The sequence below is a fragment of the Chionomys nivalis genome, chromosome 25 (assembly GCF_950005125.1).
Source record: "Chionomys nivalis chromosome 25, mChiNiv1.1, whole genome shotgun sequence".
NCBI lineage: Eukaryota > Metazoa > Chordata > Mammalia > Rodentia > Cricetidae > Chionomys > Chionomys nivalis.
The window spans coordinates 29,142,136-29,158,209 of record NC_080110.1 but is presented as its reverse complement, the minus strand read 5'-3'; the positions used below and the strand labels follow the sequence as shown (position 1 = coordinate 29,158,209).

The window sequence follows — 16,074 nt, the reverse complement described above, 5'->3', positions numbered from 1 at the left end:
AGTATGTTCACAAACAAATCCTGCATTTTTTTTGTGGAGGTGGAATGCAAGATGCCGAGACATAGATGAGGCAGGGATTGACTGCAGTGGGCATTTGTAAGGAAAGGTGCATGTATTCCCATATGAGAAAAAGGAGCAAAGATCATAAGAGAATGGAGGTGTGTTACTGAACAGAAAGTGATGTTTTCTTTGGCAGTAAGTAAAGAAATGCCAAAGGCCATTATATATCATGAGACCAAACAGGTGAGAGAGCAGAGAGAAGTGGGGCATGAATAAATACCCAGATAGGCAGTGGACAGAGAAGCAAGTGTGGACTTCCTGCTAGAAGCCTGCCTTCCTCTGTGTCTCCTGAGTCCTGTTTGCATATTTTGTCCTCTGTGAATAGAGGCCAGGATCACTCTGCCCCAGACTGTCTGTGCCTGTCCTTTGAAAGCCATGTGGCTCTACCTGGTGACTCTTGTGGGTCTTTACTACCTTCTGCGTTGGTACCGTGAGAGGCAAGTGGTGAGCAATCTCCAAGACAAGCATGTCTTCATCACGGGCTGTGACTCGGGCTTTGGGAATCTGCTGTCCAGACAGCTGGACAGGAGAGGCATGAGGGTGCTGGCTGCATGTCTGACGGAGAAGGGAGCTGAGGAGCTGAGGAACAAAACATCAGACAGGCTGAAGACAGTGATCCTTGATGTCACCAAGACAGAGAGTGTTGTGGAAGCCACTCAGTGGGTGAAGGAGCGTGTTGGGAACAGAGGTACAATTGAGATCCCTGTCTGTGTCTGCTGGTTTGACTCATGTGTGAAGGGGCCTCCCGGTTACACTCCTTGGAAGAAGCTTTATGTGGGTTGGGGCACTTGAAGTACCAGAGCCTCCTCCTCTCCCCTGAATATCACCTGAGCACTTTCTCTTTCTCTCCAGCCCCTACCTGCTATTTCTCAGTCTCTCTGGTCTTGGTAAGAAGGTGCCCTTTGGAGGATTTACCTTCTCACCTTCCTGTCTGTGTTCTGTCCCCTTCTCTATGTAGACAATCTAGACTGCTGGATGCTTAGAGCAGGGTCCCTTTCTGGAGCAGAGGATGGGACTTGTCCCTGGGCTATGTGTGCAGGGTATCTGGGGCCACACTTGGGTAGATGTCCTAGGTCAGCACTGTACTTGCTCTTTCTTGTCACCTGCCATCCTCTGTGGAGGGAGACAAGACTGCTCCTGTGTAGAGTGTCTATGACAAGATTAAGGACTGATTTGGGAAAGTAAGATAAAGGCTAATCTTTTTTCATCCAGCTGACATTGTTAATTGTGATGGCACAAAAAAGACCCTTGGTTAAAAGAAGTTTAAGAATAAGTTGAAAACATGGTGATTGTTCAAATTACTAGAACATGTTAAATAACAAATTTAACCTATAATTTAGCACCCAGTGCATAAAAACGGGTAACATTTTCACCTGTGTGCATTAAAGTAAATGCATTCTTTTCACTTAAAAAAGGCAAGAAATTTTTACCTTGACATTTCTTTGATGATTTTACTTTTAAAATATGGTTTCTCTGTTTCTTGATTGTTCTGGAATTCTGCAGATCAAGCATGCCTCAACTCAGAGATCAGTCCTCTTGTGCCTCCCAACTGCTGGGATTAAAGGCATATGCCACCACAGCCTGGTTTATATGGTAATATTTAATGAATTAAAAAATCTGACCATCAAGAAAGTCCCACTAATGTAACCATATCTTGGGGTTAGATGCTGGGATTGTTTGTACATTTGTGTTTGTTTTACCTTGAGTTTTTAGGATAGGAAATGGATACTGATTGGCCTTGAACTCACTACATTTCTGCCTCAGACCCTCCGGTACCAGGATTGCAGGTCTGTGCTACCACCCACATCTTGTTCCCTACAGTTATGATAATGAGCACTGTCCTGGTGGTCAGTTTTCTGATCTTGTGGTGGGATCCTAGCAATAAAATATCTCAGTTAAACAGTTTGCGTTTCCAGGCGGATAAGGTATGGGATAGGAGTGAGGTGGCACGTGACTCTTGGGAACAATTCTTCAAAACAATAAGCACCACATTAGCCTTAAACCAAGTAGTCTGCAGGAGAGAAAGCTAGTACAAAAAGCCAAAAACTTAAAGCAAAAATAAAGTAAACAGAATTGAAAATAAAGCCACGAGAAGATGGAAAGCACACAGAGAATCTGGATACTGTGTTATTATATTCTCTTTGAATTGTTTGAATGCTGAGGAAGGGGCAACAGCTGCTAAAAGACATTTGATATTAAATGTTGCTGGATTAATCCAACATACATATTTTGAAAATATGACTTTACAATTTAATTCAAAAGTTGAGTTACTTTGAAGCAGAGGTTTATTTTTGTTTCCACAAAAAAGGAGAAGCTGTGGATTTATTCTTGATTAAGAAAAATGAGGTTTGATCAAGGAAGACCCCCTGAGAAAGCTCTGATAGGAGCAGATGGCCCAGATATCTGAATTCTACATCTAGAGCAGCCTCAAGACTGCTCGCTGAGATGATCAAGCCCCACAGAATATTCCAGCCAGGACTTGATTATAATTCTAAATTTTCTTTAGGACCCCCTAAGATTATCAATGCTCCCTTCAACAGGAAGTAGTTTGAAAAACTATGCACACATTCCCCAAAAAATGGATTATGGATTTTATTTTCTTTATAGAGTGTTGGTTACAAGATGTTATGGATAATGGTCTGGACAAAAAGCTAAACAAACAATATTAGATTCAGAGGTCTTGTTTAATATAAGGGGGAGGAAGTGCTGTGGGACAATGTTCTTTTATCCTGTCACTTATCTTATTTTAATAAAATGCTGACTGGCCAGTGTAGTCAGGCAGGAAGTATAGGCGGGGTGACCAGGCAGGATGTGGAGGTGGCGGAGATGAGAAGAGGAGAATTATGGGAAGAGAAAAGGTCACACTGAAGCCATCACCCAGATGTAGAGGAAGCAAGATGAGAATATCTTGCTGATAAAAGGTGCTAAGCTGTGTGGCTAACACATACAAGAATTATGGGCTAATGTAAGTTATATGAGTTAATAAGAAGCCTGCATTAATAGGCTAACCGAATTATAATTAATGTGGGCCTTTGTGTGTTTTCTTTGTGACTAAATGTCTGTGGGGCCTGGTGGGACAGAAACCTCTGTCAACTCCATGCTGCTCTTCACTGTGTCCTAGTCTCCAGTGCACACATGTCTAAGCTGTCTTATCTTGTGGAGTGTGCATTTCATCCATAACTACACCTGACTGTGTGACTCTCTCTCTTCCCAATGTCCCCAGGACTCTGGGGCCTGGTCAACAATGCTGGCATCTCCATCCCCTCGGGTCTCAATGAGTTCCTGAAGAAAGAGCATTTTGCAAAGATACTGGATGTGAATCTGTTGGGCATGATCGACGTGACTCTGAGCATGCTGCCCTTAGTGAGGAAGGCAAAGGGCCGAGTGGTCAATGTTTCCAGCATCTTGGGTCGTTTGTGTATGTTTGGTGGAGGTTATTGCATCTCCAAGTATGGTGTAGAAGCCTTCTCGGATTCCCTCAGGTAATGACAGGGATGTGGGTATCTGAGAGAATCATTGGAATAGGATTTTATTTAATCAAGACTATTAGGAGGCCATCATGAAGAAGAAATGCTCTGGTTTTGGGGTTAATAACTGTCTCCTTGTTGGAGGTATGTGATCATTCTCCAGGGATACATTTCCATGTCTCCAGTAAAGGCAGGGCTGAGACAGGAGTGAGTTATTATTTATTTATTTATTTATTTATTTATTTATTTATTTATATTTAATTTATTTTAGACATGATCTATGTAAACTTGACTGGCCTACAATTCACTAGGTAGATCAGGCTGGCCTCAAACCTATACAGACTTATCTCCTGACCACTGGAATTAAAGGAATCTGTCAAGATGAAAATTGTGTGCCAGCATTCTGCCAAGTTCAGTTAATTGTATCCTGCTTGGAGCTGGAGACATGGCTCAGCAAAATGAGCACTGGCTGCTCTTCTAGAGGATCCAGGTTCAATTCCCAGGACCCACATGGCAACTCACAACTGTCTATGACTCCAAGATCTGACATCCTCACAAAGGCACACATCCAAGAAAAACTCCAATGCACATAAAAATGTATAATCCTTTGTAGCAGAAGGCGGACAAAGGGAATATTTTTTGAGGCATAGTCAGACATATGATATTTGTTCAACTTGAGGATGTACTTGAAGTAGGCTGAGCATCTCATTCAGCTCATATCGTAGTTTCTACACTCTTGTTATATAGTCTGTGGTCAACTCAATACGGAATCAGAAAAAGGCTTTCCTCTAGACCTTAAAAACTCTGACAACTGAGAAATTGAAAGAGGAGAGAGAGACTGTGGCCATCCTTGCAGTGAGCAGAGCAGTTATCAGACTTAGGGTCCTAGAGCAAAGAGCCAAGAGGGAACCTAGCAGCCTGGTGAGGAGGCCTGTTGGGGCAAATGCTCAGTCTCAGGCTCTGTGTGGCCATTGAATGTGCTGCTGGCTGCTACTCAACCAAAGGATACGTCATAGGATACAGGCAGGAGGCTGAGTCGGTGAGCACATGCAGGACAAGGATGTACTTCACGATCTTGGCAAGGCAAATGGGAAGAGGGTGAATCAGGGAAGCCCTGTGTGCCATGCAACCTGTCATTGTAAGAATGGGGGGATGGTATATGTGAGAGGCACTAAGAAAGCGGCCAGAGAGTGTTTCCAGAAAGATGCCTGCAGGAGCCATGGGCCATTTGGACTGAGACAGATTTAGGGAAGGTTCAAACCTAAGATTGAGGATCAGGTGACATGGGCAAGGGTAACCCTTTGCACCTGGAATGTATAGACAGGTCTTACCTGAAGTCTAGTTCTAGTTCAGAGAACTACATGCACCAAATACTTAGGGTGATATTTAAAGTGCAGAGGCATTGCCTTCACCATGAATTTCATCCCCATTTGCTGCACAACACCTATCTGAAACTTGTGGCATCTCCTCAACACAGACTCACATTGTCATGTGACTCTACTCTGATTCTGAGTTACCTGACAGAAAGTCCTCTGAAGTCCTTGACGTCTCTCTATCTTGCAGGAGGGAGCTCTCCTATTTTGGAGCGAAGGTGGCTATCATAGAACCTGGTTTCTTCCAGACTGCTATTTCCAGTAGTGACAGACATTTGTCATGTAACAAGATGCTGTGGGACCAGGCCAGCTCAGAAGTCAAAGAGATCTATGACGAGAAGTTTTTGTTATCCTGTGAGTAGGTTTTGGGGACCAAAGAAAACAAGTCTAGAATTCTGAGTCTCCTGGTGGTGTTGACAGCGCTCACCCTAAGGTGTTTCTTCTTAAAATGAGCATGATTAGCCTCTGTTTCCTTGGTATAGGGTGGGCATCTCTTCACATAATGAGATCCTGGCATCTAGAACGTAAGGTGTTGTTTCATTTAAATCCCTTATTATTAGGACACGAAACAGTGACTTTTGATGAGCTTGGACTTGTTTCCACTCTTGCAGAGACAAGAGAGTTCTCTGAACAGAGACCCAGGTGGAGCATGTATGTGGTTCCTCCTTGAAGCTGGGCTTTTGCCTCCTACGACTTCAGACCGGCTAGGCTTGGGCAGGATTCAGACATTGGCGGCTTGGGTTCTAGTGATGCTTTCCGTCATGTTGATGTAGAGCAAGAGTGTCAGAGGTAATCACCATCTGAATCCTTTCTCCTTTTGCATAGATGAAACAACGATAAAGTTATTGGACAAACTGTGCAACAAGGACCTCTCCATGGTGACGGACTGCATGGAGCATGCGCTGACTTCCCGTCATCCCCGGACTCGATACTCAGCTGGTTGGGATGCCAAGCTCTTCTACATCCCTGTGAGCTACCTGCCCACCTTTCTTGCAGATCGCATCTTATTCTGGACCTCCACGAAGCCTGAAAAAGCTCTGTGAAGCCTGCATCTGTTTCTGTTGTTAGTGGTATAAGAGTGCAGTGTGAGGGAGAGAATCCTCAGGAAAAGGCAGATGTTGGGCTCGGGACAAAATTGTCATTGGGAGGGAGAACCATAGGTGCCTGACTTTATTCCTTTGGTATGACCATGGAGAACATAGAGCCACAGGAAAAGCTTCTGTGTTTAAATAATGATTTTAATCTTGATAAAAATAAAAAAGTGATCTTCTGTGTATCACAGTCATCCATTTAACTTATTTTAATTTAAAGAATTATTATTTGTTTGTCTGCTTGTGTGTCTATATTGCATGTGTTTGGAAATACTCATAGAGGCCAGATTATTGATTTTCCTGAACATATGCAGTCTTCCATGAGAAGAATCATATGTAAAACTTGACACAGCATCCTTTAAGGGATCTTTTTCTATAAGTTTTGGGAAAATAAGATAATGTAGTTGTGCAAATTGTAGCAATCAATTAGCTGGAAAAAGATAGTTAATCTGGCCTTCAAATTGAGCAGATGCAATTGCTCAAGAATCACTATTTGGAAATAATCAATCTGATGCTTAGTATAAGGAATGTTGATCACAGCAGGTTCTCTGCCAAAACATCTCTTAGATTCCATCCAGGTTTTCTGTGCTAAGCATGCTGCTGTTTATAAATAAGGGTTAAATCCTTAACTGGTGAAACAGGAAGGTGTAGCCATAAAAGTGGACCTTTTTTTTTTTGCCATAATACTGCTATAGGAGTTTTATTATTTTTTTTAAATTTTTTTATTAAAAATTTCCACCTTCTCCCCTCCTCCCATTTCCCTTTGTCTCCCACTACTCCCTCCCCCTCCCTCTCCAGTCCAAAGAGCAGTCAGGGTTCCCTGCCCTGTGGGAAGTCCAAGGTCCTCCCTGCTACATCCAGGTCTAGGAAGGTGAACACCCAAACAGGCTAAGCTCCCACAAAGCCAGTACATGCAGTAGGATCAAAATGCAGTGCCATTGTCCTTGGCTTCTCAGTCAGCCCTCCTTGTCAGCCACGTTCAGAGAGTCTGGTTTGATCACATGTTCCATCAGTCTCAGTCCAGCTGGCCTTGGTGAGCTCCCAATAGATCAGTCCCACTGTCTCAGTCGGTTGGCACACCCCTCGCGGTCCTGACTTTCTTGCTCATGTTCTCCCTCCTTCTGCTCCTTCTTGTGAGTCTATAATGTATTGACCACAGAGTATAATAGGAATCTAGAAACTATGCTAGGAGCTGAATGAGATGCTCCACCCACCTCAAGGACCTCCTCAAGTTGAACATCATTAAAGGTCAGACTCAGAACTCAAGCCAAATAAGCACAGTAGCACCAAACAATTGCCACGGTGATAATAAGACTGCACCTCTGCAATTGTAACTGAGTCGCCCAATTTAAATAATTTCCTTTATTAGAGTTGCCAGAGTCATGGTGTCTCTTCACAGCAATAAAAACCCTAAGACTGAAGTTGGTGCATGGGCCTGGTGTATTGCTGCGATAAACCCATCCATATTTTTGCTTGGAGTAAAATGGACTCTGGGACTGTGGATTAGAAAAGCAGTTGAATGAGTTAAGTGCTGCTTAATGGGCCGTACTAGTAGGAGCAGGGAATACAGTGGTGCTGAGTGTCATTTGTCTCTACTGCATGTACTGGCTTTTTGGGATCTTAGTCTGTTTGGATGCACACCTTCCTTGGTCTGGATGGAGGGGGGCTTAGACTTCCCACAGGGCAGGGTACCCTGCCCTCTCTTATGTCTGTAGGGGGAAGGAGAAGGGTGAGTGAGGGGCAGGATGGAAATGGGAAAAGGGGAGGAAGTGGAAAATTTGAATGGTATTATTCATAAAGAAATCAAAAATTTAAAAAATCATTCAATTAAAATAGCAAGTCCTGCCCTTCTCAGCATGCCTTGGAATTGTTTGGTGCTGCTGTGTTTATTTGGCTTGGGTTTCGAGTCAGGTCTTACTATGGAGCAGGCCAGGATCTGATGTTCTTCTTTCTCAGCCTCCTCTGTGCCGGGATTGCAGTCACAGGCCACCACGCCTGGCTTCTTTCTTATATTGCTGTGCTGGCCAACTTCTACTCACTTCAGAGTCTGCCAGCATGTTAATTTTAGGATCCTAGGAATAAAATACATTTCCTTGCTTTACTAATTCTTTACATGCATTATAATTTGATCAGGTTTTCTCTTTTTACAACAACTTTAAGATTTTCCAATGTTCCTGCCACCCAGGTTCATATTCTTTTTTTCTCTCTCCGTCAAAAATAAAAACCCAAGATGAAAGTCAAAGTAAATAAACAGAAAAGCAAGAAGACAGAAAACTGCAGAAGAAACCCTTATGAGCCCCTCCTTCAAACACTAATACTTGCGGTCTGGTTTGTGTGAGCTGACCGACTCCCCGGCATGCAGCTCCAATAAGGAGACAGTGCATTCCCTGTGGCAGCAGGGATCAGCTGCAAATAGCCACTTGGGGAAAGGTAGGACCATGTGTGCCCTTGCCCTGCTCACTGCCGGTTACTGTCTGGAGCGTGCAGGTCTTGTGTGTGCTGCCACAACCTCTGTGAGTGCATTTGTGTGATGGTGCCCTTGTGTCTAGAAGCCAGTTGACTGGAGTCATCCATCACCTGTGCCTCTGAAAATCTGCCACTACCTGTCTGCACAGACCCTGTGCCTTGAGGGAGGGCTTGGACGAAGATGCCCCTCTAGGACTGAGTGTTACGAGTCTCTTGCTCTCTGCATGGTGTCCATTTGTGCATGCCTGGGCTGACTCTCATCTAGGGGAAGAAAAATGTTTTCTGATGAGGGCTGTGCAGGTCCTGATCTGTGAGTACCATGTATTCCTGCAGCAGAACAATGTTACTAGGATTTCTTGTAGACCCATGACCTGTCCATTAGTCTCAGGTATTTGAGTGCTGTAGGAGAGTCAAACATGGGTTTCATCTCAGAGTGGACCATAAGTCTACTACCAAGTGCTTAGTTACTCCCATGTCTTTGGTGCCTCTATTGCAGTAGTACATGTACATGCAGATCACTGCTGCAGGTCACAGGGTTGGTTTGTAGCTGGATGAGCCTGGTGATTGCCTTTCTCCTCTGGTAGTGTGCAGAACGTCTTCTCGGACCTCAAATGATAATCAGTAGGGGTGAATCGTTTAGTTGGGCATCTGCTCAACTCCTCCCATTTCGATGGCGTGAGTAAGTGTCATGTTCAGCAACATGGCTACTGTCAGGATTGTGGGAAACAGCGAGAAGTGTTGACAATAGCTTGTGACATAGGTTGGAAGTGGGGCTCCATTTTGATCAATGACTCTTTTGACCAATGACTCAACTGGATGTAACCTGTTCCTGGCACTGAAGGTTTTATTTAGTGGCATAAGATGTATAGGTCAGGTATCATTTCCCCATCCTATGGTGTACCCATTTAAATTCCTTGCCTATATTCATGTATTTTAGGTAGTTTCTACAGAAGTAGATTTTGATATGACTTCTCAAAACAAAACAGGATAAAATCTTGATGCCAAAGTGGGATATGACATATTGAGCAATTTTTTGAAATCAGCAAATGCCATGCTTTTTCTCAGTCAAGAAGTCTCCAATGCACAATGCAGATAGTGATATTTAGCTGTGGTGTTACTTGTAAGCCTTACTGATTGGTTACTTGATCATCCAGAATCTAAAGACCAGAGGCACTGAGGAAGGGCAGCCTCTGGCTGAGGTACAAGGAAGGGTGCCATTTCTGTGGTTGAGAGGGGAGGCTCAGTGCTGTTGGTATTCAGCAAGCCTTGTCACTTCCCTTATTCTGTCCCTGGGTTTTGCAAGCATCTGAGGAGAGCTGCCCAATATTGATGCTGGACCCTGCAAGGCCCAGCTTCATCCGAGCCCTGAACACAGCACTCTTTTCCAAAACCTCCTTGAATCAAATCTTCCTTTGTTTGTTTTTTGTAGTAAGGAGGCCACTTGTTGGTTCCCAGCTGCTTAGCCCCCAAATAGTCACACAAAAACTGTATTAATTAAATCACTGCTTGGTCCACAACTCTAGCTTCTTATTGGCTAAGTCTTATATTAATTTAAGCCATTCCTATCAATCTGTATATCACAATGTGGCTGTGGCTTACCAGGTAAAGTTCCCAGCATCTATCTCCGGAGGCTCCATAGCTTCTCTCTGATTCCACCCTTCTTTCTCCCAGCATTCAGTTTGTTTTTCCCTGCCTACCTAAATTCTGCCCTATCAACAAGCCCAAAGTAGCTTCTTTATTCATTAATGCTAATCACAGTATACATACAGAGGAGAATCCCACAGCAGTTTCTTAATCAAATCTCAACTCTGCTGGTTGGGATGCCAAGCTCTTCTTCATCCCTGTGAGCTACCTGCCCACCTGTCTTGCGGATGCCTTCTTCTACAGGGCCTCCACGAAGCCTGACAAAGCTCTGTGAAGCCTGCATCCATTTCCGTAGTTGGGGGTATAAGAGTGCAGTGTGAGGGAGAAAATCCTAGGGAGAAGGTAGATGCTGGGCTCAGGACAAACTTGTCATTAGGCGGGACATCCACAGGTGCCTGACTTGTCTTCCTTCACTGTGAGCATGGAAGACATAGAGCCACAGGAGAAACTGCTTTGTTTATACAATATTCCAATGTTACTCATTTTAATTATCCATGTTACTTATTTTAATTACCATGATTTGTTTTTTTATTTATCTGTATGCATGTGTGTCTCCATTCCATGTGTGCAGAAGTACCCATAGAGCTCAGATCATTGTGTCATCTGGATTGGAGTTACAGGCAGTAGTGAGCTACTTAAATGTGGAATTGAAATAAAAGTGGGCCCTCTAGTGTAGAAGCAAGTTCTCTTACCTGCTGTTCCTGAGTCTGAACTTTTACGTTTTTAAACAGTAAGTTTGAGACAGGATCTCACTATGTCACCCAGGTACATCATAACCTTCTCATTCTCTAGCCTTGCTTTAGCACAGCTATTAGGTCTGACACCACAGGGCCTTTGAGGGGCGGCGAGAGAATGAAGAAAGGGCAGACACACAGACACATGGACAGAAAAGCTGGCATCAGTGTCTCTTGTGTGCTCTGATGGAGCCTCAGCTGCTCCACTCTAAGCTGCGGCCTCAGTTTGTTTACTATAAACAGCATCGTGGAGGGTTTGTCTATTCCCTATAGGAAATCTGAAGGCAACAGTCTCCCACCCCACCCCCCAAAACCAAAAACCCAGGGTAACTAAAATAAGCTTATACAATAAAAGAACTTCTGGAGGTATCACCACCCCTGATTTCAAGCACTTCTACAGAGTAGAGTAATAGAAACTGCATGGTGTTGGCATAGAAACAGACAGGGTGATCAACGGAATCGAATTGAAGACCCAGACCTAAATTCACACACTTATGGACACCTGGTTTTTGATAAAGAACCCAGAACTAGAATGTGGAAAAAGGCAGCTACTTCACCCTTCATCCTTCTTTTCAGCCTCCACAGAACAGCGCCTGGTTTTCAACAGCCTCTGCAGCTCAAATCCCCCAAATCCTTTCACAATCTACACCAACAGTCACGTATGCAGGACCATCAGAATAACAACCACCCTCTGGTACCAAGCTGGATCCTAGTTTGCATTTCTGTGTGTGATGAAACGCTAAGCACTTGAGAAGGAGGAAGGGTTTTTCTGGCTTTCATGGCAGGATGGAACCCAGAGCAGGAACCTAGAGGAAATGGAACCAGAGACCATGGAGGAACACTGCTTCCTGTTTTGCCTCCGTGGCTGGTCATCAACTCCCACAGTGGACTGGACCATAAATTAGAAGTCAAGAAAAAAAAAATCCCACAGACATGCCCACATTGTGTTGGAGGACTTGCAGATGAAATCAGGTCCTTGAGAGCAAAAGGACCAGTTTGAGTCCTTACAGGTCAGGCCAGAGTGGTGGAAGAAACAGATACTGGAAACATGACTTCATCTCTGGTGGAAGGTGCCTGGGTTAGTTTGATCTGGAATCACAGAGTTAGTTGGGCACATCTCTAGAGCCAGGAACCAGAGGCACAGCTCCACACAAACTCTAGAGGTTCTGAGTAAGCCTTGCTGGGAAATTAAGCAAGAAATCCTGGCTCAGGTCGGTCAGTGACAGCCGTGGAGGTTACAACTCAAGATGGCTAAGCACATATCTGACTGAATCTATGGAAAAAAATCTATGGAAAAAAATTTTCTTTTATTTTACATACCAAACCCATTTCCCCCTCCATCCTCTTCCCAAATCCCTCCCCTTCCCCTCTTTCACCCCACCCACCCACTCCTCAGAAGGGATAGGGCCTTCCTTTGGGAGTCAACAAAGTCTGGTATACTAATTTGAGGTAGGACCATGGCCCTGCCCTTTCTCTGTAGCTTTGGAGTCTGTCCTGGAACTAGTTCTTGTAGACCAGGCTGGCCTCGAACTCACAGAGATCCACCTGCCTCTGCCTCCCAAGTGCTGGGATTAAAGTCATGCTCCACCACCACCCAGTTACTGTAGCTCTATAGTAGAGCTTGAAGTCAAGGATGGCGATGCCTCTGGAAGCTCCTTTATTGTACAGGATTGTTTGGCTATCCTGGGTGTTTTATTTTTTCATATGCAGCTGAGTATTGTTCATTTGAGGTTTATACAGAATTGTGTTGGAATTTTGATGAGATTTCATTGAGTATGTAGATTACTTTGGGTAAGATGGTTATTTTTATTATGTTGATCCCACCTACCCAAGAGCATGGATGATCTTTCCATCCTCTGATTTCTTCTTTAATTTCTTTCTTCAAAGACTTAAAGTTCTTGTCATACAGGTCTTTTACTTGTTTAATTAAAGTTACCCCAAGATATTTTATGTTATTTGTGGCTTTTATAAAGGTTGATGTTTCTCTGATATCTCTCTCAGCCCATTTATCATTTGTATATAGGAAGGCTACTGGTTTTTATTTATTTGTTTGTTTGTTTTTGAGTTAATCTTGTATCCTGCCATATTACTGAAGGTGTTATCAACTGTATGAGCTCCCGGGAAGAATTCTTGGGGGTCACTTATGTAAACTATCATATTATCAGCGAAGAGTGAAAGCTTAACTTCTTTTCTCTAATTTTTCTCCCCTTGATCTCCTTTTGTTGACTTACTGCTCCGGCTAGAACTTTGAGTACAATATTGAATAGATATGAAGACAGTGGACAATCTTGACTTCTGGCTGATTTTAGTGGGATTGCTTTGAGTTTCTCTCTATTTAATTTGATGTTAGCTGTTGGCTTGCTGTATATTACATTTTTCATGTTCAGGTATCCCCGATCTTTCCAAGAACTTTATCATGAAGGGTCCTAGATTTTGTCAAATGCTTTTTCAGCATCTAATGTGATGATCATGTGTTCTTTTCTTTCAGTTAATTATATGGTGGATTATATTAACAGATTTTCTGATGCTGAACATCCCTGCATCTCTGGGATGCAGCCTGGGTTTTATTTTGTTGTTGTTTTCTTCTGTTCTTGGATTCTGTGTGCCACTATTTTATTGAGTATTTTTGTTCAATAAAATACTCAAAACAAAAAAATATTCATGAGGGAGATTGGTTTGCAAATCTCTTTCATTGTTGTGTCTTTGCATGATTTCTGTATCAGGGTGATATAGCCTTGTGAAAAGAATTTGGCAATATTCCTTCTGTTTCTAGTGAGTGGAACAGTTTGAGGAGTATTGATATTAACTCTTCTTTGAAATTCCGGTTGAATTCTGCACTGAAACCATCTGGCCCTGGGCGTTTCTTTTTGGTTGGGAGAATTTTGATGATTGTTTCTATTTCCTAAGGGGTATATGTCTATTTAAATTGTCGACTTGGTCTTGATTTAGTTTTGGTATGTGGTACCTATGAAGAAAGTTGTCCTTTTTTTTTTTACATTTTCCAATTTTGTGGAGAACAAGTTTTCAAACTATAACCTGGTGATTCTCTGGATTTCCTCCATGTCTGCTGTTAAATCCTCCTTTTCATTACTTATTTTGTTAATTTGGATATTCTCTCTCTGCTTTTTAGATAGTTTAGATAAGGGTTTTTCTGTCTTGTTGATTTTCTAGAAGAACCAACTTTTTGTTTCATTGATTCTTGTATTGTTCTCTTTGTTTCTATTTTGTTGATTTGATTATTGCATATTGACCGCTCCTCATGGTTGAGTTTGCTTCTTTTTGTTCTAGAGCTTTCAAGTGTACTGTTAAGTCACGAGTTGTGAGATTTCTCCATGTTCTTTATGTAGGCCCTTAGTGCTGTGAACTTTCCTTTTAGCACTGCTTTCATAGTATCCCATAGGTTTGGGTATGTTGTACCTCCATTTTCACTGAATTCTAGGAAGTCTTTAACTTCTTTGTTTGTTTGTTTCTTTTTTTCTTTCTTACTTTCTTGACTTACTGATGATTCAGTTGAGAACTGTTAAATTTTCATGAATTTGTAGGCTTTTTGCAATTAGATTTGTTTGTGAATTCTAACTTTAAGTCATGGTGATCTGATAAGATACAGGGGGTTATTTTAAGTTTTTATCTGTTGAAGTTTTTTTTGTTATTGAGTATGTGGTCAATTATGGAGAAGTTTCCATCGGTGCTGAGAAGAAGGTATATTATTTTGTGTTTGGATGGAATGTTCTGTAGATGTCTGTTAAGTCCATTTTAGTCATAACATCTGTTAAATCCCTTATTTCTATGTTAGGTTTCTGTCTGGCAGACCTGTTCCTTGGTGAGATTGGGGTGCTGAAGTCTTCTACTACTAGTGTGTGGGGTTTGATGTATGATTTAAGCTTTGTGATGTTTTTTATTACAGATGTGTTTGCCCTTGTATTTGGGTCATAGATGGTTAGACTTGAGGCTTCTTTGTGATGGACTTTCCCTGTGATGAATATGAAATGTCCTTCTCCATTTCTTCTGATTAATTTGAGTTTGAAGTCTATTTTGTCAGATATTAGGATATCTACACCGCTTGTTTCTTAGGTTCATTTGATTGGAAAATCTTTTCCCAACCTTTTACTCTGAGCTAATGTCTGTCTTTGAAGTTTAAATGTGTTTCGTGTATGTAGCAGAAGGATGGTTTTGTATCCATTCTGTTAGCCTGTGTCTTTGTTTTATTTTGTTTTTCAAGACAGTGCTTCTCTGTAGCTTTGGAACCTGTCTTACAACTAGCTCTCATAGACCAGGCTGGCCTTGAACTCAGAGTTCTACCTTCCTTTGCCTCCTGAGTGCTTGGATTAAAGGCATGTGCCACCACCACCAGGCTAACCTGTGTCTTTAAATAGGTTAATTGAATTCATTGATATTAAGAGATATTAATGACCAATGATTGTTAATTCCTGTTACATTTGGTTTTGTTGATAGTGGTGGTAGTGTTTGTGTGTTGCTCTTTTTTGGATTTTGCTGGTGTGAGGTGTTAGAGTACCTGTTTTCTGTGTGTTTGTGGATGCAGCAAACTTCCTTGGGTTTTAGTTTCCCTTCTAGTACTTTCTGTAGGGCAGATTTTGTGGATATCATTTCAATCTGATTTTTCCATGGAATACCTTGTTTTCTCCATCTATGGTGACTGAAATCTTTGCTGGGTATAGTAGTCTAGGCTGACATCTGTGGTCTCTTGGTGTCTGGAGCACATCTGCCTAGGACCTTCTGGCTTTTAGAGTTCCCATTGAGAAGGCAGGTGTAATTCTGATAGGTCTGCTTTTCTATATGACTTGGCCTTTTCCTTTGCAGCTCTTAGTATTCTTTCTTTATTCTGTATGTTTAGTGTTTTTATTATGATATGGTGTGGGGAATTTCTTTTTTGATCCAGTGTGTTTGGAGTTCTGTAAGCTTCTTGTACCTTCATAGTCATATCTTTCTTTAGGTTGGGAAAATTTTCTTCTATCACTTTGTTAAATATATTTTCTGTGCTTTTGGTAAGGACTTCTATTTCTTCATCAATTCCTATCCTTAGATTTGGTCTTTTCATGGTGTCCCAAATATTTGGATGTTTGGTCTTAAGAATTTTTTGGGTTTACCATTTTCTTTGACTCTATTTCTTCTATTGATTCTCTCTTCCATCTTTTGTGATCTGCTGGTTATGCTTGCATCTGTAGTTCCTGTTCCTTTACCCAGATTTCCCATTTCCAGAATTTCCTAGGTTTGTATTTTC

The 16,074-nt window shown here is 42.2% G+C and overlaps 1 protein-coding gene across 2 annotated transcripts; it reads left to right on the top strand.

Moving 5' to 3' along the window:
- Nucleotides 1–435: 435 nt before the first annotated feature.
- On the top strand, nt 436–5,943 carry LOC130866529 (retinol dehydrogenase 16-like). Of its 2 annotated transcripts, XM_057758047.1 has the most exons (5): nt 436–748; nt 3,284–3,542; nt 5,091–5,246; nt 5,648–5,663; nt 5,743–5,943. In XM_057758047.1, the coding sequence occupies exons 1-5, from the start codon at nt 436–438 to the stop codon at nt 5,941–5,943; spliced, it is 945 nt and encodes a 314-aa protein (XP_057614030.1). The 2 variants fall into 2 exon arrangements, with proteins under 2 accessions (XP_057614030.1, XP_057614029.1); XM_057758046.1 differs by lacking the exon at nt 5,648–5,663 and having other exon boundaries at nt 5,091–5,254; nt 5,726–5,943.
- Nucleotides 5,944–16,074: the final 10,131 nt, after the last annotated feature.